This window comes from Pisolithus orientalis (genome assembly GCF_024613125.1).
Source record: "Pisolithus orientalis strain OTSU chromosome Unknown F5J12scaffold_27, whole genome shotgun sequence".
NCBI lineage: Eukaryota > Fungi > Basidiomycota > Agaricomycetes > Boletales > Pisolithaceae > Pisolithus > Pisolithus orientalis.
The window spans coordinates 310,839-332,953 of NW_026260808.1; the positions used below are offsets into that span (position 1 = coordinate 310,839).

A 22,115-nucleotide genomic window follows, 5' to 3' on the forward strand; every position below is an offset into this window, starting at 1 on the left:
AGCTCGTATTTCCGCCGTCGAGTTAGTCTTCTGCGCCATCATCGCCTCAGCAATGTCCTTCGCTGTGGAGGTCAGGAAAACCGCGTACGACTTCCATTGCCTCAGCAACGCTTAGCGCTGTGTCTTTCGGTCTGTTAGCAAACAGTTTCAACAGTGTGGAAGAAGAATGTTGATTCCGAGATGCCATTGCGAACGTTTGAAGCTTGCAGTGCTCGCTGTCGACCTGTCCCTCGCTCCAGGAGAATCACAAACCTGACAGCACTGCACTTTGCCAAAGAAAAGTTAAGGCAATATATGTGATGCCGACTTTCCACGCTCCGAAACACGTACTCGCCGATGTTGCCTGTGACATGCCAGGCTCAGTAAACCAGGTGCCTGCCGTCAGTGACGGCGTTCTAGTATCAAATGGATGAAACAAATAGGTATTGGACGCCGAAAACAGCGCGAAGTCCTAAAGAGGTCAAAGAGCCATTGAATACACGATCCAACCCGAGTCAGTGTCACCCCGTATCTCATATGTACCTTGCAGGGGCTCCGAGTGCACCTATACCTACACGACAAACAAGCGGTAACTCGGCCCTCTGGGTGTATACCCTTTGAATTACGCTTCGAGCGGCTCCATGAGCGGATGGCGCTACACCCCGGACATCCTATAGGGAGCGACTTGCCCCATGGACGCTGATGGCTATGGCACCATGAGTACCTGTAGCCAATGACAGGAGGGGGAGAGATGTTGGAAGCGTTCGGAGCGCGAGCCCTGGAACCGAACGGCGCTCTCGGGGGAAGGAAGTCTCTTACATGGAAAAGTAGGACATCGGTGTGCATCCGCAGGTCGACCCAAGATTCAGTAGGTCGAGAACAGTATCGAGGAAACTGTTTCCTTGAATAAGGACATGGATCGTATATCCGACGGCGAACATTTTGCCGAAAGCGCTGATGAATTCCGGAGCGGTGAAAACAATGGTTTATTCCGGGCTGAGACTGTTGGGTGTTAGCTATATTCTTGGCAAGTAAATCGAACATGACTTACCGTACGATGGATTGCTTCAATGCTGTAAACGATTCTTCAAATTCAACGACATGTCCACACGCGAGCATGTAAAGGGTGGACGCGAAAACTAATTCATCGAGCGGCGCGCTGAAGAGAAAGTTCATAAACTGGAAAGAGTTAGAAATAAAATATATCAGGTTCGTTCTATACATACATCATCAACTGTCAGTGACATCCTTCTCGTTCTCGTCCTTTCCCGCAAACAAGTCACCGCGCCTCATCTCACTATGAACTGTGACAAAGATTATTTTGCGCCCAAAGTTCCGTGCAGCTAGCTTCGCGCCCAACTGCGCCGCCTTCTTCGTCCACGCAGCGAGTTTTCTTCTTGTCCCGAAATCAAAAATGACTTCTTCGTACAGCAGCGACTCTGCGGTGCGGTACTCTTCGAGGGTAGCGTGGACGAGCTTGGGGAGAGTCTCGAACGTCCCCCCCACACATACGAGATGGAGAATGAGTACGGAGTCGGCGCATACCTGCGACGTCAATGACCTTCCGCAGACACTGGTCATAAAAATGGGTTTGTCGAACACCGACACGGAAATCCCATTCACATTTCGCGTGAAGGGCTTGAATTGATGTTAGCTTAAACTAGAACAATCATAATGCATGGCTCACATGGTAGGGGGACCCTTTGCACTTTGCATCGCGCTCTCTTAGTTCGTGGCACCCGGGACATGTGAAATTAACATCAATAACGCAGATGCTGGACTCTATCTTCGCCAAACCCAGGCAGCGCTCGCACAATACCCGCGGACAGGAATGACAACGGAAGACATTCCCACCGTTATGGCAAAGATAACAAAACTAATTGTGTCAGTTATTCGTTGCAACACAAGAGGTAGGGAACTTATGTACTTGGTTTGCTGGCCATTCAAACATGCCCACGGGGACAGATGTCAATACGGTACTATGGACCGGAGACGACGAGACTGCTGTGAATGAGCTCAGCGACGAAATGGACTTGCCTCCGCCAGCCGCTCTGCTCGAAGTATTCTTGGCCACTCTGGCTCTGGTTATCTGGGTGGCAATTATACAAGTAGGATCAAGCGTAGCCCGCGGGGCAATCCTCGACGTAGTTTTCTTTGTATTTTGTTGTGTCCTAATTATACTTGAACTTTCAGACGATGCCTGGCGAGTCAATAAAAGTCGGAGAGTGCAAACTTTGACGGAAAACAAGAACAACGTGATTATTTGAATACATAACAGGCGTGTGGTAGTCGGCGAGAAGTCCACGGTTCGATTTTGCATCGACACGTCAACACCACTCTGAGATATGTTGGCTTAGTGCAGGTGCCGGCTCCCTCCGGTAGCAAATGTCCAGCTGAGCGGCAGCCTGACTTTCCCACCGCCTCTTTCTTCGGACGGCCACTCGCCAGTAGGCTCATCGCCTCCCCCTCTCGACCCCCTCGCCCTCTCGTTTCGCCCACCCTCCGCGCTCTCTTTTACATATACCATAAGCACCTGTCCGTAATTAAAATAAAATTCAAGTGTCATTTCTTACTGTCCCTAAGTAACGGCTACAAATGCATAGTAAGCACCACAGCCTCTATCCGCTATCGTGCACTGCCTGCCGGTCAGAGCAAGCAGGTGACCCTGCCCTCCCGAGCGGCTCCACCTTGCCTCGCCTCCGCCGAGCTATCGCTCGGCCCAGCCCAACCTACCGTCAGGCCTTAGTGCGACATGCGCGAGACGAAGCTGGATTGTTTATCTTTTCACCGGTCACCACTTAGATTCTACCACCTTAGCTGTTGTATGACACACGCCGAAGTGCGTCTAAACGAAAGCACGCACAACCACTGGACAGCGTGTATGTAGTACGAACACCAGACTGAAATGAGATGATCAGGTAGGTATCCGTGAAGGTCAGCACCTGAACCTCTACAGGACCCCCCTCAACTTCCCACAGATTCAAGTGGTGGCATCGTTTCACTTGACCCGACACAACTGTACTCTATAATATGCACAAGTGCGACTGGAGAACAACGGCACACCTGCCAGCCCCACGCACATCCTTGCATACATTGGCGAGCCGCTCAATGTCATCGGTGACCATGAGATAGTGTTGATAAGTGTAGTTGCTCGACTTGAAGGCGGCCAGCCGATTTGGCAATACATTCTCGGGTGTGAATGATGAATCGTGAGGACTAATCCCCGCTCAGTCAGCGCTTTGGTCAGTTCGTGAAGCGAATTTTCTCGTTTTACTTGCGCAGGAGTATAACACCATAACTATCCTGTGTCGGCAATGTAAAGTTGCATGATCCTGGATCTATGACTATAAGAGAAAGATGACGTGCGGAGAGGTGACGAGTGAGAGAAAGTTATGGTCAACTGAGGCAACCAACATCGCTGTGCCCAAGATTGTACGCTGTTAGTTCTCTTGAGACTCGGTCATAACACGTTTATGGACATACCAAACATACCGTCAGCATATGTAGTGGTGTTTGACGTTCAATTCATTCATCACGAGAATGGAAGAGCTACGCTTACGAGATATAGAACAACGCACCGTCACTAATCAACTTGTTTATAGCGAAGCGGTCTGCGGTCGCCATCGGACATGAACTGCCGTCTCACCTCCCGAAAGCTCTAACATTCCCCAAACTGCACGACTACACGTCCATCGGAGGGCTGGGTTCCAATGTCAGAGACTTTGAAAATGACACGTACAACAGTTAATGAACCATACTCAGTGTGGTCGTCCCAGGCATAGAACTTTGTCAAATCAATGGTGGAGCACGTTCAAAATCAAGCTTGCAGCGAACCGACAAGTCAGGTCAACCCCCACTGTATCCGCTTGTCAACACAGCATATTCTGTCAAACGTGCGACTCATGGAAAACGCAGAAGGATCACTCAAGCGACAATTGTATTAGTTACGTGGTGCGGCCAGCAGCAGATGCGCCCCACCGCCCTCTCTCCATCGAGGTCACAATCTTTCTGTAGGCGGATTTCGCGCATGCCGTGTTCCACGTCATCTGAAACATACTTCGTCCTCGTCGTAGGAAGTCAGTTGAGTACAGAGAAGCGTGGCCACACGAATTGCCATGTTCCCTATTCAAGTGTTAGCTGTGTCACTGAAGCCTTGCCTACCATACGACCCTGTTGTCCAAACGCCAACTTTCGCTCCACCCCTGCGGACCTTTCCACGTGGTGTCTAGTGTGCATACATACTAGGGTTGATATCGAAGGTATCCGGAGTGATCACAGATGAGTCATAGAAAAAATATAGTGTCCGCTCCCAACACAAACCGTACTTTAGCATTCATCTTTACCTTTCGGGCTTTACTTCCAAGAGGGCAAGTTACATGAACGAAAGTACTCACGAGCTTGTCAGACGCCATGATATCTCTACACGTATCAATCACATGCATAAGTTGCTCATTTCCAAAACTGGTTCGCAGTTTCTGAATCTAGGTCAGTTCGTGTGCTGTAAGGCGGAAAAATGAGGACCGTTAATATAGTGTGGTGATGTGAGTTACCAAAACAGTTTCGGTGACCGGTGCAACGCATTGTTGTTACTCGTAGCGTCGTAAGTGCTCCATCCTGTCGACAGTGAGTCGGTCAGGATCCAGCCACTCATGCTGTCTGTGCAGGACACTACTAACCTGCTGATAACGAGTGCTATTGTATACCAGACCCTCGCTATTTCATATTCTGACCGGTGCAGGAATACCAGCGAGCCCTGGGAGGATGACTTGGACGACCGAAATTGTGCTAGTGGCTCAGCTCAGCCTCGCTTCTCATCACTGCAAGTGCAGCTTGGACTCTCAAGCTTGCTGTCAGACAGCTTACGAGGCCACTACAATCAGTGGAAGAAATGTGAAGTGTTCATTTCAATGGCTTTGAGCTGGCCAGATAGAGACTTCCACAGCGAGTTCAGGGCCCTTGTGTGCTGTAGTGATCATGTAGTTCATCTTGAGTGCAGTAGTCAGTGTAGATGCCGGTTACCTCCGGTAGCAAACGTCCATCCGAGCGACAAGCCTGAAGCACCGCCACCCTGCCTTTCCGCATCAGACAAACACCCCCCAACAGACCGTTGCTGCTCCCACTCCAGCTCCTCGCCCAATTGTCATTCCTTTCGCCCACCCGCCACGCCCTCTTCTTCACACTATAGCCACAGCCGTAGATTAGCCCAGTCACCGTTCTAGTCTTAGCCCAATAATTACATACTGTTCGCGATGCTACTGCTATGCCTACGCAGTCCTGTCAGAGCGAGCAGGTGACCCGCCCTCCCGAGCGGCTCCGCCTGCCTCGCCTCCGCCGAGCTAACGCTCGGCCCAGCCCAACCACTGACAGGACAGATGCTAGCGAAATGCGTGAGACGAGGATGGACCGACATCCAAATGGTGCTACTTGGACTTAAAATACTCACAATGTTTTCCACCAACTTACTTTTGGGGCACCATGTCAGGGTCACAATGACAATGACAGGGTATGACAGAGACCTGGCGAACTGACTTGAACTACGAACTAGCTTTGGAATTGAGTACAGATAGGATAGATAATATTTCCCTGAATTTCCATTGGCGCTCTAGTGTTTGGTTTGGCTGTGCAAATTTTGGTCTGTCCCGATCAGATCTTCCAGACTCAGACACAATAATGGTTGAATGATTCTGCCAGGTGGTATGGGGCATGGAGGATGTGCTGCCATGACGTCGGAAGGGAAATTTACTCAGCAGTTGGTTTTGGCTACATGATACTACCGAGTTTCCAGACATGTTAAATGCAAGAAAGTACTATCATGTGACGAGCAATGCACATTGGATAGGTAATGGCACCCAAGATATTCGCAATATAACATTGCAGACACATTGCCAGAGGTCGATTCGACTAGGTACTGTACTTTAATAAGAAAAGAGTAGATTGTGGTAGCTCGTAGCATGGAAATTTTAAGGAGAGTGGTGTGACACACCTATACTTTTTGACCTGTCATTTTCGGGGCTCACTTATACACGCATTTTAGTGTATTTTGTTGTGTTTTTTTTACATGGGCTTGTAGTCAGGACCTGCATCTATTATATTGTCCAAGACCGAGCACATGAAATGTTGTTGTTGTGTGGTTATTCCAAGTTTTGTAAAAATTGTGCATTACTTGTCACACGATCGTATCAGCAGCATTAATATACCTGTGCATTATGTAACATTGTGGACTGTCATGATTGCGGCTAGATGGATGGCGACGATCGGTGCTCGAAGCTCTTCGCCCCTGTGGGCTGCCCTGATTCACCACATGCACAGTAGAGTACGCATGGGCGCCCAACAGATCTTAAAAAGTAATTTTCATTTCTACGCATCGACCACAGGTCTCCGTCCGGCACCATGTCCACCGTACCGGAACAAGAACTCCAAGTCGTGTACACCACCCTCTACCAGATTCGTCTCGTCAATTATGTTACGCGTAATGAAACTGGTCTTCATCCGATCGACATAGTACTCACTTCTCCTCTGACATAGTATCTTCTGCAACGCTCCTTGTCTATGACATCTTAACTAACCTCGACAAAGAGGTCTGCCACACTACATCCCAATCGACAAACTCTCGCATGCTGAGGTGACATCTTTTTTGCAGATTTCCTTCATCTGGCGGTACTACCATAACGCGGAGGAGCCATATGCATTTGTTCCCTGGAACCGCAGGCTGCGTCGAATGGTAATTCAAGGCGTTTGTATATTCGGTCGTTACTACGGTCTTTTTTACCTCATGTAAGTCACCCGATCCTAGCAATTATTCCATGTTCACACGTCGCCCAGTGTGTACTTCGCCGGTATGGCATTTTCTTCCTCGTTTGTTCTACTGTCCAATAGCATTCCAGTTTACAACCACGAGAGCTTCTCTGTACCTGTAAGCAAATGATCAAGCTTTTCGTCCCTCATTGGCTGACACCATCCCAGTTGTAGGCATTTATATGGGTTTTGCATTGCAGACACTGACCGTTTTCATCTATAGTTGCAGGGGCTTCTATTACTATACCATTTTGTGAGCACTTAGACATCTCCGTGCATAATTCACTCACAAATCTTCATGCCTAGTGCCGGTGGAATACTGTACACAACGCTTGTCAACGTCATCTTGGTGATGCGTCTGAATGTTTTCTATCAAACCTTCTATGGGGTAGAGGGGCTCCAAAAGTACCAATTCTTCCTTGTCGGTGTGGTCAGCTGTGAGAGATGCTTCGTCCTGTGTACCTGCTCCCACTGATCACCAATGGACATAGTTGAATATTTGGTTCGTCACTGAAACTCCGATGCACGGACTCATGGAGTAACCTTTGGCCTTTAGGTTGAACTGATAATGGGCATTTTATCAGCTATATGGGTTCGGGACCGAGTTGTCGAGCCACCCGCAGGAGTTCCTTGGCCAGGCTGCGTGCTTAGTGAGGATCCAGGTAATGCATTGGTGCTCCCGACCTGGTAGGAGTTCTTCGCAGTAATGCCACTTAATATGTATGACTGATGAACTACAAGGATCATAGCAATTCTGGTTGCGAGTTGGTCTTTTCCCTACCTATGGCCCATTGGAGATCTCATGCTTCTGTAGCGGCTCTCTTTGGATGTACGCTACATCTGGTCTTCTCAAGCATGAGGCGGCGGCTTAGGAGCTTCAGAGATTTCACGATCTCCAATATCAGAGAAGAGATTAAGGGCCTCCAGCCAATATCACAAATACTGATGAGAGATACTGTGCTGTTCTACATCTCGTAAGTGTAGCTCCTCCTATTTTCGTGATGAATGAAGAGTATCAAACACTACTGTTTATGCTGACAGTATGTTTGGTATGTCTATGCGCGTGTCACGAGCTTCAAAGGAGAACTAACTGCGCACAATTTTGGCATAGTGATGTTGGTTACCTCAATTGCAGCCAACTCAGTCTTTCATAACTTTCTCTCACTCGTCACCTCCCCGTATGTCACCTTTTTCTCCTCTCAGCCATGAATCCAACTTTGCGTTGCCGATACAGGTTATTTATGGCGTTATCATCCTTCTACGTAAGTAGCGAGCAGAATGAATTTACTTCATGAGCTGACCACTGACCGAACGGGACCAGTCTTCGCGATTCATCATTCACACCCGAGAATCTATTGCCAAATCGACCAACCGCTGGCAAGTTGAGGACCTGGACCTATCAACCTTATCTGACCCTTGCCGATGACATTGTGCGGCTCGCTGGGTATGTGCGTGCGGCTGGCAAGTGTGTCATTGCTCTCCACTCGGCCGTTTGCATATTATAGAGTACGGTTGTATTGGGTCAGGTGAAACGATATGACCGTTTGGATCTATAGGAAGTTGAGGACGATCCTGTAGAGGTTAGGCATTGATCTAACGGATATTTACTTAATCATCTCATTTCGGTCTGGCACTCGTACTATATGTGCTGTTCAGAGGTTGTACATGCTTTTGATTAAACACACTTCGGTGCATGTGACACGATAGCCAAATATTTGCATGCATCATGAAAACAGTCCAGCTATCATTAGCGAGCTAGGAGAGGTGGTCAAGTGCGGCTCGTGCGGTCTTCTGGAACTGTTGCGCCAGGGATGGTATGCTCGAGGTAACACACTGTGCGCCATATATATGCACATTTGGATGCGGCCGCTGATCATGAACCTCACAGAGGGTGGAGGGGAGCCTGGGAGTCGGGCTCAATCACTTCAATGGCCCGTTTTGACCCGGCGGCAAGCAGAGGTTAAGGTGAAATTTGTGGACTGAACGTCAAGACCAAGTCATCAGCAAAATGTCGAGAACCTTGTAACTCCCTGATAAGGACCATAAGTCCTTATAAGGGTACTAAGCATCTGCAAACTGTTTTTTCCCCATAGGAGATTCGCAGCTACAGAGACAGATTAGTAGTTGGTATTTCCTATTCAGGACTGTGTAGTGAATTGTCATTACATAGGCTTATACACAGCCCCTCCAGGCACCCCTGGATGTGCCTCACACAATTTTCAGTCAGATACAGGCCAAGCTCTCTGAGTAAACAAGTAATGTATAGCTAATAATTATATCTCTGTGATCTCCCTAGTTATAGCTCAGCTGAATGGTGGTCATTTTCAATCTGACACTGCCCATGGTGTCTACAGTCAACCCATGATCAATGTATGTCTTCAGGACTTCTGGGTGCCAGGATGTGAAGAATGGTGATTGCTTGAACTGACATAGGGTGTCTTCACTGGTGTCAATTAGTAAAAGCAACTATATCAAAACCAGCACTCACCAAGATGACCAAAACATTTGCCTGGTGAAAGCATTAACAGCAAACCTGAAAGCTTCCTCAACAGTCCTAGTCTTGTCAGCTAAAATGATGGGGTCCACCAGTATGAGGGATGAAAAAAAATTGGGGGAATTCAAAGCTGCCAAGGTTCTGCACAAGAAGAAATGAGCAATGAGCAAACTTAACAACACAAATACCTATGGGGAAGTGCCACCAAATGAGTGAGCAACTACTATGAGCCTCTGACAGTGATAGCCAAGTTCTTTGCATGTGTCACTTGTGGCTTCTGGAACATGTGCAAGGCAAGTAGGCAGCAATGCAGGGGTGGCCTCTTCAGGGAGGTAGTTTAGAACATCAGGAAATTAACCAAATACTATCCATGCTTTTTATGGAATTATTTGTCTATTTTGACTATTATGGCTATTTCTGGTCACACTCAATACAGACAAAGTTTAGATTAGTCAAAATAGTTAAAATAGTCAAGATAGTATTTCTTGAAAAGTTCAAAAGTCAAACTAGTCAAGATAGTAGTAGTAGTAAAGAAAGTGTTATTCTGTGCCATATACCATATATACAGGGGTCTCTGTTCATTTAGTACTTGAGTTATATATACTACCTAATGCCTAACTGCTTCTCAAGTTTGTGTCCCAGATGGTCAGCCATGCAGTTGTTCTAACACCTTTTGAGTACTGTCTGCAAGCACTTGCTCACTGAGTCTTTACCTGTGCCCACCACAGTCAAAATACATGCATCCATCAAAAGAGAACCCTTGTCTCAGAAGTGTTCAAGTGACTCTTGTTATGCAGATGAGAATCAGGCAAGTGTGACATGGGTGGCATGTGGAAGGACCAAGATGAGTGAGATGGAACAGAGGTGTGTCATCCAGAAGATGAACTGCTACCTCACTTCACACTCTCAACTCAAGTGTGCTTACTGTCTGTTTCCTCCATCACAGGACTGAGTGGTCACTTGAGGGATGATGCTCTGGATGAAGCAGGTGAAGGACTGTTGGAGGATGATGTAGATCAATGATGGGGGGTGGCATCATGTGGCAAATTGACAGTGTGGAAACTTGCATTAGACAGTGTTGGTGAGTGCATCATTGCATTGTAGTTGTCATGTGCAGAAGCTGACTGCTTGGCAGGATGGGTCTGGGACAAGTTAACTAATGCATCAGCAACACCCTCATCATAATCCTCATCTACCACTTGGGATGGCAGGTGTGGGGTGGCACTAGTCAGAGATGGCTGTAGTGAACAATTTACAGAACTGCTCAAACTTGCCATGTCCTGTCCATCCTTAGCTGAGAATGAAGGAACCTTGAATGATGCAGGTAGATTAGTGGGTAAGCCAGAGTCATCCTTGGCCTGATGTTGATGCTTCTTCCTTTTTGGGGCATCACTAGGGATTGACCCACCAATACTTTGTGTGTCCAAATCCTTGTCCTTTGCTGGTTGTGGCTGCTTCCTCCTGTTCTTTGAGTTGGCTGATGAATGCTCTGGAGACATAGACATGTGAATATTTGTATGTAGCAGAACACAAGGTACTGCCTCTGGTGAGTTGACAACTGAACTTGAGTGCCTTCTCAACTCCATGTCTTGCTCAACTGGACATTTGTGTGCATTGAATCTGGTTGGATCATAGCACCAGTGCCTGCTTTCAGGAGGACCCAAAGGTTGATGGGACAGGCCACCAGGGGGCTTCAAGTCCCAATGAGGCCATGAGTGATGGGCAGAGTGAGGTGACATCTCCATGGGACTCAGGGCACAGCAAGGTCCTGGGGAGCAGGAGGTGTAGTAAGGTTGCTGTGAAGGGTGAGTTGGATATTCAGAACATCTGTGGTGGTTGTGATCCTCCCAGTCATGATGGTGCTCTGGGTGAGGACCATGGCAATCCCAGGCCATATTGTGATCTGCTGCATGTAGCTCATGTGGATATGAAGGCAGTGTATGCTGGGAAGCCAGAATGCTTGGCTGAGCTGGCCTGATTGGCTGATGACTTGGAGGAGGGTAGGCCAGGAAGGTGGAAACAAGAGAGTGAGGGCAAGTGGGATGGGGAGCAGGTGACACAGATCCAAAAGGGACACATAGTGGGTGGTTGAAGTACTCCAAATGCTGTGCTAGATCCTGGTTGGCAGAAGATCACAGTTCTTCTGTTGAGAGCTGCTGTTGTGGGATGGGGTGGTGCAGCAAGCAAGAGACATGGGTGACCAGCAGGGCCATGACCAACGCTATCCTGGGAAGGGCCAGAGAAGTTGCAGTGATGGGGGTAATCAACATCCATAGGGGCAAGTGGGGTGTGAGAGGTGGGATGCTGCAATTCATTGATAGAAATAGGAGGGGGAGGACCCCTGAATGGAGGAGAGGCACAGCTAACAGGCACAGGAGGTGGGGGCAAATGAAGGCTATCATTATTTCCTGGACCTCTAGAGTCAGACCTAAGTAGGGGGTGGGTGGAAGTCGACTGAAGGAGGAGCAGAGGGCCACTCAAGCCAGGTGGAAGTGTAGATGGGTTAGCATAGGCATTTGGGTGAATGTCTTGTGGACCAGGGGCAGTGGGAAGCTGACCACCAGTTGCTTGGGCATTCTTTAGCAACTGTAGTTGCTGTGAGATGACATGACACACCTCAGAGATGTATGGGTTGATTTGGATGGCATGTGAGTATGTGTCCAGTGCAGAGTCTGGGATACTAATTAGTAGAGGCCACCACCAGTCAACTTGATAGATGAACCTGCTTCAACTCATGGTCAGGAATTGGATAGCAAATGTTACATGGTAAATATGGCTGATTGATTTGGGTGGTTCTCGAGTATGCATTGAGCATACCATGGCAAGCTAGAATGCAATTTCAAATCCATGATGGTTGGCAAATTTGTTCACATAGAAGGAATTGAACATATCATAGGAGTCATGAGGCTTGATGTCTCTGGTGTTGATGTTGTGGGCAGCATAAATAGGGATGAGATGGGCCACACAATATATCATGTTGATGTGAATGATGGTGATGTATGGGACATTGGGTGCATTGTAACTTGGGTGGATGATCCACATCCCTGTAGCTATGTCTGGGCCATCCCCCATGTGGTTGAACCAACATATGACAGTGCATGGATCCAAAGTGCCTTGATACTTGAATGAAAAAAAGCACAGAATGTGGGCAATGTCCAGTCCATGCATACCCTCTACCTCCGGATTGGTTACAACAGAGATGCAGTTGAAACAGGGTCCTTTGTTCCTCCACATGGGGCAGGAATGAATGTGCTTGTGGTGCATGCCATAGAGGCCACATAGATTGCTTAGTGCAAAAAAAGTGGAACATGCAGAGTTGTAGACATGCATGCTACCATCATAGGGTGGGCACTCATTGAGGGGGATGTCATCCAGATCATCAGTGGGAAAGAGTTTTGAGTAGAGGAAGTGGTGCAGAATGTTGGGAAGCTGTGGCAGGCAGGGCTCAGCTGCTAGGGTGCCTACAGTCCTTGCATGCTTATGTTCTAAGACATTTAAACCAGTTAGCATCTGAGTATGTACAGAGTGGAAGGTTGAGACATACAATGAGTACGAGCCAATGATACATGGACCTTGACTGACCTGGGAGCATCAACAGCATTGCCCAGTTCCTCCTCATAACTCCCTGTTTGTTCTTCAATTTCATCAGCCATGTCATGGCTTTCCCCAACTTGGTCACATGGATCATCAGCATTGTTGGAATGTTGACTTGAGTGCCCATCAGAAAGGGGCAAATCATAGGATTAATACTTGTACCTAGAGCCCTGAGCACATGTGATAGCAATGGTTCATTTAACATACCACATTCTTTAAAGTCAGCACATGCAGTGTTGAGCTTGTTGAGCCTCTGGTTGATCAAAAGCATCTGTCTGAGAGATTGAAAGTGGTTAGTGTGCCAATAAGGCCATTTGACGGCCTTAATATGTTTGGACTCTGTAATTGAAGAGCAGAGGCTGTTAGGTGCACTGAGCTGACAGATAAGGTGGTAGTAATGCTTCATAGCATGTTGCCAGGGCAGTGAGAAGGTATCAACTACCCCGGAATTCTGGAAGACTTCATGATAAAGGTGGAAGTGCCTGAGTGCATCATCAATTTCAACAAGCATTTGTTGAGTGATAATGTTCCAATGAACAAGGTAACAAAATTCCAGAAAGGCTTGAAAAGTGGAGATGACATATTGTGGAACATAACCTTCAATTGCTGTGATGTAAACCTGTGAAGGACTGGTCAATAATCACACAAAGGAAATACAGATGAGCACACCTTCATAAGGCCCTTGGAATCATTGCCAGTCCACTGTTTCAAGTGTCGACCTTGAGGGAAATGCCACAGCCCAGTATATGGGGCAACAGCTGTGATCCTGAAACACCAGGAAGTAGATACAAATATTAATTGAAGTCACATACTGCCAGTCAATCTTGTCCAAGACTTTTTCTGTCTGTGTCTTTCCATGAACATGGATTAGGTAGTGCTTGATCCAATCCACCAGGTGGTCCTTGAACCCACCTTTGATAAGCTGGTGGAGGATATCTGGTGAAAGCATGCTGTAGATGTCTGCATGCAGAAAATCATTTGTAAACAGCTGTCTTTGATTAGAAAACAAAAGAAAACATGGGGTTACACTTACCACTATGTTGCCAACAATCCCATACATGTCCTACAGTTTATGAAAGTCAAATTCTTCGATCACAGCATCAGCATACTCATGACAACAATGGAGCTGTGTCATCATCCAGACTCTCCCAGTGTGAGAAGCACTTCAGGCACCAATTCTGTATGATACAAGACAACAGAACTTGTTCCTTGTAGTCAGCTATATAAGCTGCTAGTGAATATATGATGTGCTGATAGTATTTGTCACCACATAATATGATTTCTGGGACACTCATGGCAGGTTGAAGTGAACAAAGAATGCATGTTAGCAAGGAGTGAAAAAGCTGCCTTTTGAAATTTCAGAAAGCAGAGGAACTGGCATGTTCTCTAGTGGCTAAATGGTATGTTAGCAGTGATACAAACTCATAGAATGTGCGATCTTACTCTTTGGAATTGCCAGGAACCCAATGAGGACTACTGCACTGCAGTGAGCAGTGATGAACAGTGTTGCAAACATTTCCAATGCAGAGATACAAGGGGTAATAGTTGGTCTGGCCAGTTGCTACCAATACTGTTGTCTTGTCACTACCAAGAATGATGGGAATTAGTGTTGCCCCAGCCATTGTTGAATCCTCACTAATGATTCTGTCCTAGGAGTGTGAAGTTAGCATCAAGTTTCAAGCTGCAGTGGGCACTGACTTACTGCCTCATTCCATGCCCAGGCTCCTGACATGAAATCCTCCCAGCACCTTTGATTGTTTGTAGAATCATACTCCAAGTATGGTATGTAGTTGATTTGATCTATTAAGTCAGTGCGAGCAAGAACATTGTGGATGACTTTATGTGGATCTTGATACCATACATTGTAACTGTTGAGCATCCAAGGAGCCATATTGCTGTCTTGTCCATCTCATCCATTGTTGGCATACTGCACCACAAAACTCTCCCACCTGACCTTGCTGACAGATGTGCTGTTGATGACATGATAAAGGTCTTTCTGGTTAGCAAATAGCAGTTCCCCATGTAAGGCAAGTAACAATGTGGCCCAGGTTTCAAGCAATGTGTCAATTTTTTTGGCAGGCATTTCAGCCTGCCTAAAGAGAAAATCTGTGAGCTTGAATTCCAGCCAGTTTCAGAAAGGGGACCAGTCATCAGAAGACCTCTCCACAGACAGTGGTGATGGTGCATTGTCTGACAGATATTGACTGCTGGCATCGCATCTTCATGCTATGGACAAGGTATTAGTTGAAGTAGTTATTGTAGTGTATATGCAAATTACCATTTAGACCTGGATGACAATTGTGATAAGTCCTACCCACAGGACCAACAAACTCTGGCCCTAGACTCTCGCATTCCCAGCCCGATGAGTCAGAGTCATCACCATCACCATTGACATTGCCAAGTTCTTGATGGCTGGGAGTTGGAATGTCATACTTGGTTGCTGGAGGAAACATGTCTGCATCATGGTCTGTTCCATTGTAGTCTTGTCCCAAATGGTCAGGCAACCCTGTGCTGATGGCAAAACTTGGGGGAATGTGGCCTAAACTAGGATGATGTGTGTGTGTGTGTGTGTGGAGTAAGACCTGAGAGATTTCTAAACCAATGGTTGCACCCCAGTTCAGCACAAAGGGTGTCATAGCACATTAAATGTCAGTCATGCAGGCATTTTCAATGTAAGGAAACATGTTGGGATGGTGTGGGTGAATTAGCTTGAGGTAAGCAGGACTTTGTACAGAAACTAGGTACATTGTTTGTGAGATCTTTTTTGCATAAAGAAGCGAAGTTTAAACTCACCTTGCTCTATCTCCATCTCCATCCTTGCATTGCAGGTACTATGTCAGCCAACGATTCTTCTAGAAGTCATTGTCTGCAAAGAGAAAAGGCTAATCTACACCCAGGACAAATAGTTCTTGACACACAGGTTAAATGACTCACTTCAAGCCAGAAGAAAGCTGATGACTCACATGCGAAGGACTTGAGTGATGCTCATGCTGCTGCAGTTCAACAGGGCTGCACCTGGATCTCAGAGATGGAGGCAACCATGGAGGTAGAGCAGGTGACACAAGATACTGTCAAAGTGAAGCCTGTGAAGCTGAAACTGAAACCAAAGGGCAGGCAAGGCAGACCTACAAATATATCTGACTTGCCTCATGGTGAAGGTGTGGTTGCAAATTTCATAATTCACTGGTTCCAGATGCTGATAATCAATCAACAGTTGTGAATATAGAAGTAGAAGCTCACTGTGTGACTGCTGATGATTTTTTGGGCTCGAGTGATAAGCTACCAAGACAACACAATATGACTGAGCTGCTGGGTGATGATAGTGGCAACTTCAGCACATGTGCCCAACCCAGGAAAGTCCCAGTACATTGTGCTCTTCCCTTGCACAATGCTCCTTCTGCTCACTGAATCAACTTTATTTTGGCTGAACCTTACTTGGAATGTTAGTGCCCCAAACAATAGGACTCTTTTGGCTGGTCATGTCAAGAGCTGGGCCAGCAGTGTTGCACCTGTTGGAAATGGTACCCCCCACAATTCTGTAACATTGGGCTCCCAAGTTCAAACCGATGGGATGCCTAACCTGCCCCATTCCACTGTCTCATCCTTAACAACTAAAGCCACCAGTGTCAGCTCAGAAATTTCTGTCACAGAGGATGATCAGGAGCATGCTATGTCACAGGAAAGCACTGAATGCCATATGATCAGCAACAATGTTCCTGCAGTGGCCCATGATGAGGATGAACATTACTTTGGGGACCCCCTTACCATCTCCACTGAGTTTATGTGGTACCAGAAGCCTGTTGAGGTATTTTTCTTTGGATCACAAAAGCCCACGAGTCTCTCACACACACTGGTACTATTTCTAGGCTATGGCACATGCTACTAACACAAGTGCTGATGCCAAGAGTGATCTTGAGGTCGAAAATCCTATTTCCCATGCAGTGCAGGCTGGCTTGAAGTGCAGGCACACCAATCACAACAACATTGAATATGTCTTCTCATCCAAAGTTGAGAATGTGGATGATGGGGGTTCTTTCTGTGACCTCTGTGATGTAAATGTTTGCATGAAGGTTGTAAAGGAGTCATGTGTTACTACAATGGTATGTCCTCTGGTTCACTTAAGGTTGTTGCTAACCTATGTCAAGTCACAGACTAATATCAGAATTGACAAGCTGGTGAAGAAAGTGAAGGTTAGTGACAGTAGCCAGCGCAGAACTAAAGCTATGACTCAGGAATCAAGGGAGTTGGCCTTAGCAAGTTCCACATCAGATCAGCCACTTTTGATGGGGACCAACAGCATGACTTGCAGGTGCATATGTTTCATCAATGCAAACTTGCCTGAAGAGCTGCAAGAGGATAGAAGATGGTCAAAACAAATGCTTCCCACTCTCCTCATGTGGGCCAGGTCCTTCCCTGATCCATGGGCAATCCCAGATCTGGAGCTCATGACTGCCCTTCAAATTATCATGACCTCCCTTGTCTTGGATTTTGATTCTCATGCAGTATGCCCAGGGATGCTGACTTTCATGCTGGTAAGATTATTCTATTTACACTTAAACTAGATACTTGACTCATTTTTTGGGCAGGCAACTTGGCAACTCAGTCTGTGGCACAGCAACTTTGGCTCTACCACCATCACACTCATTGCTCATTTTCTTATGTTGGATCTGGATGATGATGCATGGTCCACCACTGCTGTCAGGTGAACTTGCAATGAACTCATAGATGGACTGCTTTCCTTCCTATATCAAGACCTCAATGTGATGAACCCAGCACACACTTATTGATCACACTTCATTCTGCAACTCTTCATGCATGCCCATCTTCAGCCTTGTATTGGATGCCCTGACATTCCAGGACTGGGCACCAACATGATGAAGAAACATGCTGTCAGAGGGGCACTTTCCCTTTGTGCTGCCACAGTATGTAACTTTTTGTCAGTCATTGATCTGCAGCTTTAACTGTTACTTTAGCTTGAGCATGCCATTCAGCTATTCCAAAGGGGGAGGTGCAAGTTCGATGATCAAATGAGTACCCATGGTATGAGGGCCACAGCAAAAACTCTGCTCAAGCTCAACAAAGTGTCCAAGAAGGAGCCATCAAGTGCACTGGCATTCTCTGAGCAGAATTGGGGCACCAGCACTCGCAACTATCATGCATCCACTTCTAAATGCAATAATGCTGCAATGAGTGAGATCATTGCTATGGCTCACACCCTTGTTATCCCCTCCACAGAGATGTTGGATGATGGCAGTTCTCCAGGTGACCTGATGGATGAGCTTTATTTTGCTGTTAATACTGATTTATGTCAAAGCATCTGTAAGATTTTGTGTATGCTATGAGTATCTTGCTGATGAGTTGACAGGATGGACTTGGCTGGATATCCCCTCATCGCAATCCCCTACATTGTGTGGCACAGAATATTTCATACATATATCACATACTCTCCCATCCCTCCCCCAATCACTCAGATGCCTGTTAGCATAAATGTTTAATCATTCTTTCCACCACTTCAAGTCCAATCCTCCACTTGCACTTGAATCGAGATGCAAGTGCTTACTATGCTCATTTTAATTTTTTTTTTCCTACTATGCTTTGTGGTAAATGAATGAGATCTTGTGATGCATTATTTGTGAACTATGTGAGCCTGCTATCAAGATTGTCAAAAAAGTCGCCCTCATGAAAAGTCTGGAAAGTCACAAATAGTACAAATAGTCAAAAAAAAATAGTGTGGATAGTCAATGAATAGTCAAAAATAGACCAGATAGTCAGACAGAAATGGTATGAATAGTCAGAAAAATAGATGGATAGTCAGAAAAATAGTATGGATAGTCAAAATAGAAATAGAGTCTGCTTAGAAATAGTCCTGGCAACTATCCAGACTTTTTTGACTGTCCATGCATGTGAAAGGCACAATAGACATCAATTAATTTCCTGATGAAGGAAGTTTGCAATGTCATGGGCATCATCATGCCAGCCAACTGAGGGAATGTTAGATCCAATGGATGTTATGGTGAGCACATCCTAAAAATTCTGCTCAAACTCTCCACATTCACAAGAGCTGGTTGCCATGATTGATGGCTTCCCAAGACCATTGTTATGCTCCAATGCAGTGACTTCATCAAATGGACTAGGCACAAATTGAAGGAGGGACACACTATAGGCTGAACTTGTCATTACCCCTATGGATCCTCAAGTGATGCTAACTTTGACACACTCCTTCAGGAGGGAAGGACATTTCTGACACTGAAGAGAGCAAGAGAGCAAGAATATGGGGATTTGCAAGGTAGCAAAAAACTAAGGTTACAGAGTATCATAGTTCTACTTATGTACTCTGCAGGGGAGGGCACACAATGACTCTGTAAATAGTAGATTGCTGCAGACAGTCAACAATGAAATAGAAATGAGTCAGGATGACTCAGTAGTAAAGGAAATGAGGCCCAGACTGGCTGTGCAATCAAGCACAGCAAGGGGGCAGTACTGATGGTAGGGGAACGAGATGAGATGACATATTGTACAAGTATAAATGAGAAACAGGCAAGGGGAAACCTACAATCAAGCAAACAAAGTGCAGCAACCTGTGCTACTTCTAGACCACAACCAACCTCCTCCACAGATGGTGGATGATCCAGACTATAGCCCATGTGGTGATGATCTGGAATGTAAGAGTCACAATGGCATAAGTGTCATGCAACCAAAAGTGGAAAGGGGTTGGCTTGAGGTGTAACATCACCCCCCTCTCAAGCTTGTTGGACCCTTGAAGAAGAGGAGGATAGGCATGCTGTGAGCAGGCATTGCAAAGACAAGTGGGGAGTGGGAGGTGAGGGAGATGGAGAGGTGTTCTTGTGGGCAGCAGGGGTTCAGCATGATCCAGCACTGTTATGGCAGGACCAATGTCTGAGCTTGTGGAATTGGTAGCAGGTGAAGGGGTAGAGAGGGGGTGTCCATCAGGGATGCAAGTACAACCACTGAGATAATTGTGGAGTTGGTCAGTGGGGATGGGAAGAAAGGGTTCACAGGGGAGTGGTGCTGTGGCACAGATGGTGTTAAAGTAGGCCTGGTCACTACCCACCCAAGCAGCATTATGAAGCAGAGCCTCCCAATCTTCTTGATGCTTGCAGGTAGGAGTGATACCATTAAGAACAAAGGATGTTTGTCTAAAGAGCTCATCTTTTCCAAGCCTATCAACCAGAACTTTGGGTACCCATGCCTTTTCTTCTTCCTTTGGCACTTCTCATGTGACAGTGGTCCCTAGTTTCCTCAGGTGATCTCTAACCCTGAACAGAGGTGATCTTGCAAAGGCCTGGTTTTGCTGAGCTGTAGATAGGTGATATGTGGCATGAGCAACAGTGTCCTGGACATCTCTGGCAGAATGTTCCATAACCCTGACAAGAAGCTGATTGACAAGGGGACATCCCCTGGTCAGGGTCCTGACCCTGAGCTTCTGAGTGATTGCAGTGATTATGTCTGATGCTCAGTAGAGCAAAGACAACATCCATAGATAGTTGTTTTGTTCTGGTGACCACTTGTCAAGCTTGTCCCCCTCATCATAGTTCATAAGCAACCAAACCAGGTTGAGGAAGTGACCTTCTGGGATTGGTAGTCCTTGCTTGTGTGGCCTTGTGCTTGCTGTGGCAGCAAGTAACTGATAGGCTGCATGATAGGCTGGGTTGAGCAGAGGGAAGGGGAAGGGGGTTGACCTTGGTGTTGATAACCACTGGGGGTGGCTTCATCAGGGACACAGGGTGAGGTTGCTTGGTTATTGGCATCATATTTAGCTTTTCCCTTATCCTTTCATGTTCCTGAGGCATTACTGTCCCTTCCAGGAGGGGCTCTGCACAGTGGGACATGGCAGACAGAGAATGCAGAGAAGGGGTGAGAGTAGTTGGGGATCTGAATCTTTGAGTGATTGGAACATCCCCCTGCCTGTGAGAAGGGCAAGGAGACTGAGCAGACCATATTACAGGAGCAGGGCAAATGAAGAGGGGGAATTGTGTTCACAGGAGGCATCATAAAGGATCCAATACTGTCAACAAAGTCATTCTCAGTATTGACAGAGCAAGGTGAGTCCATTAAGATCTGAGATGGTGAGTGAGTTTGTACTGGTCAAGCATGTCTTCAGCATGCTCCTTTATATTGTCTTCAGGTTCCCAAGTATTGGATGAATGGGGGAACCCTTTCCATTTGACCAAGTAACTGCACTTTCCTCTGTGCCTGTCCTGTTTATGGTTTAGTATAGCCTCCACCTCCCATTCTAGCTTGTCATCAACCAGCTCTGGCAGTGGATGTGGAAGACTATGTCCATATTTGTCAGTCTTGATATATGGAAAGATGCAGGATGTGTGGAATACAGGAAGGACTTTCCAGGTTGGGGGTAGCTCAAGGTGAACTGCTACTGGGCTGATGACAGCAGTGATCTTGAAAGGTCTGACCCATCTTGGTGCAATCTTATTGCATCAATTTTTGACATGTAACCACCCAGTATCTAGGAGAACTTGATTGCTGATCTTAGGTTCAATATAATCCCCTTTGGAGTGATGGCACATGACCTCTTGTGCAGCCTTATGAGCCAGAACTGCAGTATCCCAGCTGACAGCTAATGATTCAAGTTGTTCATCAACTGTGGGGACAGGTGTGAGCTGCTTTTTTGGATAGGGCACAGGATCATAACCCATAAGGAGGGAGAATGGAGTCATCTTGTGAATGGAGTGGATGTGAGAGTTGTGAGTGAATTTGGCCATAGGTACTTTTGAAGCCCAGGAGTTTGGCAACTCTGCACAATACATGCAGAGATACCCTTCGACTTCTTGGTTTATGTGTTTGCTTTCTCCATTGGTTTGCAGATGGTACCCAGATGAAAGCTTTGGTTTGACCCCTATCACCTTATAGAGTTCTTTTGTGAAAGCAGAGGTGAACTGGGGTCCATGATCTGAGATTGCCAATTCAAGGATGCCATAATGAGAATAAATGAAATGATGAAATAGATAGGTGATCCTGACAGAGTCCATTGTCTTGTGACATGGGATAAACATTGTGCCCTTAGTCAGGCCCTGATTGACAACTGTCAGGGTCAAGTCATACTTCTCAGGGCCCAACATGGGAAGATCTGTGATGAGACCCATTGAGATCTGTTGGAATGGGAACAGGGAATTGGGGATGTCATGTGGGGTCACTGGCAGATTTGGCAGATGAGTAATGACCTTCATTGTTTGGCATACCAGACAGCCTGTTACATATTTCTTGATGTCCATTC

The 22,115-nt window shown here is 46.5% G+C and overlaps 6 protein-coding genes across 6 annotated transcripts; 3 read left to right on the forward strand and 3 right to left on the reverse strand.

Moving 5' to 3' along the window:
- Positions 1-965: 965 nt before the first annotated feature.
- On the reverse strand, positions 966-1,560 carry F5J12DRAFT_895065 (uncharacterized protein; the record flags this gene model as incomplete). The annotated part of the gene is made up of 3 exons (XM_051747799.1): positions 966-981; positions 1,031-1,158; positions 1,225-1,560. The coding sequence occupies 3 exons, from the start codon at positions 1,558-1,560 to the stop codon at positions 966-968; spliced, it is 480 nt and encodes a 159-aa protein (XP_051597697.1).
- Positions 1,561-6,227: 4,667 nt separating this feature from the next.
- On the forward strand, positions 6,228-8,483 carry F5J12DRAFT_914423 (uncharacterized protein). Its single transcript, XM_051749117.1, has 15 exons — positions 6,228-6,292; positions 6,354-6,448; positions 6,505-6,557; positions 6,620-6,753; positions 6,802-6,892; positions 6,996-7,027; positions 7,081-7,211; positions 7,266-7,276; positions 7,331-7,461; positions 7,516-7,538; positions 7,589-7,748; positions 7,816-7,823; positions 7,886-7,952; positions 8,009-8,036; positions 8,096-8,483. The coding sequence occupies exons 2-15, from the start codon at positions 6,370-6,372 to the stop codon at positions 8,198-8,200; spliced, it is 1,053 nt and encodes a 350-aa protein (XP_051597698.1). The 5' UTR covers positions 6,228-6,292; positions 6,354-6,369; the 3' UTR covers positions 8,201-8,483.
- Positions 8,484-10,284: 1,801 nt separating this feature from the next.
- F5J12DRAFT_724331 (uncharacterized protein) lies at positions 10,285-10,854 on the reverse strand (the record flags this gene model as incomplete). The annotated part of the gene is made up of 1 exon (XM_051741529.1): positions 10,285-10,854. The coding sequence occupies one exon, from the start codon at positions 10,852-10,854 to the stop codon at positions 10,285-10,287; it is 570 nt and encodes a 189-aa protein (XP_051597699.1).
- Positions 10,855-12,094: 1,240 nt separating this feature from the next.
- Positions 12,095-15,498, reverse strand: F5J12DRAFT_906690 (uncharacterized protein; the record flags this gene model as incomplete). The annotated part of the gene is made up of 12 exons (XM_051748813.1): positions 12,095-12,753; positions 12,822-12,893; positions 13,025-13,481; positions 13,532-13,628; positions 13,675-13,850; positions 13,896-13,925; positions 13,959-13,988; positions 14,065-14,209; positions 14,345-14,511; positions 14,565-14,757; positions 14,791-14,975; positions 15,181-15,498. The coding sequence occupies 12 exons, from the start codon at positions 15,496-15,498 to the stop codon at positions 12,095-12,097; spliced, it is 2,529 nt and encodes an 842-aa protein (XP_051597700.1).
- A 752-nt stretch (positions 15,499-16,250) lies between these two features.
- Positions 16,251-17,568, forward strand: F5J12DRAFT_895067 (uncharacterized protein; the record flags this gene model as incomplete). The annotated part of the gene is made up of 5 exons (XM_051747800.1): positions 16,251-16,667; positions 16,729-16,962; positions 17,014-17,052; positions 17,095-17,394; positions 17,449-17,568. 5 exons carry the CDS (start codon positions 16,251-16,253, stop codon positions 17,566-17,568), a joined length of 1,110 nt encoding a protein of 369 aa, XP_051597701.1.
- Positions 17,569-17,835: 267 nt separating this feature from the next.
- On the forward strand, positions 17,836-18,087 carry F5J12DRAFT_688305 (uncharacterized protein; the record flags this gene model as incomplete). The annotated part of the gene is made up of 1 exon (XM_051740346.1): positions 17,836-18,087. A coding segment is annotated over one exon (252 nt), but the record flags the coding sequence as incomplete, so codon positions are not given.
- Positions 18,088-22,115: the final 4,028 nt, after the last annotated feature.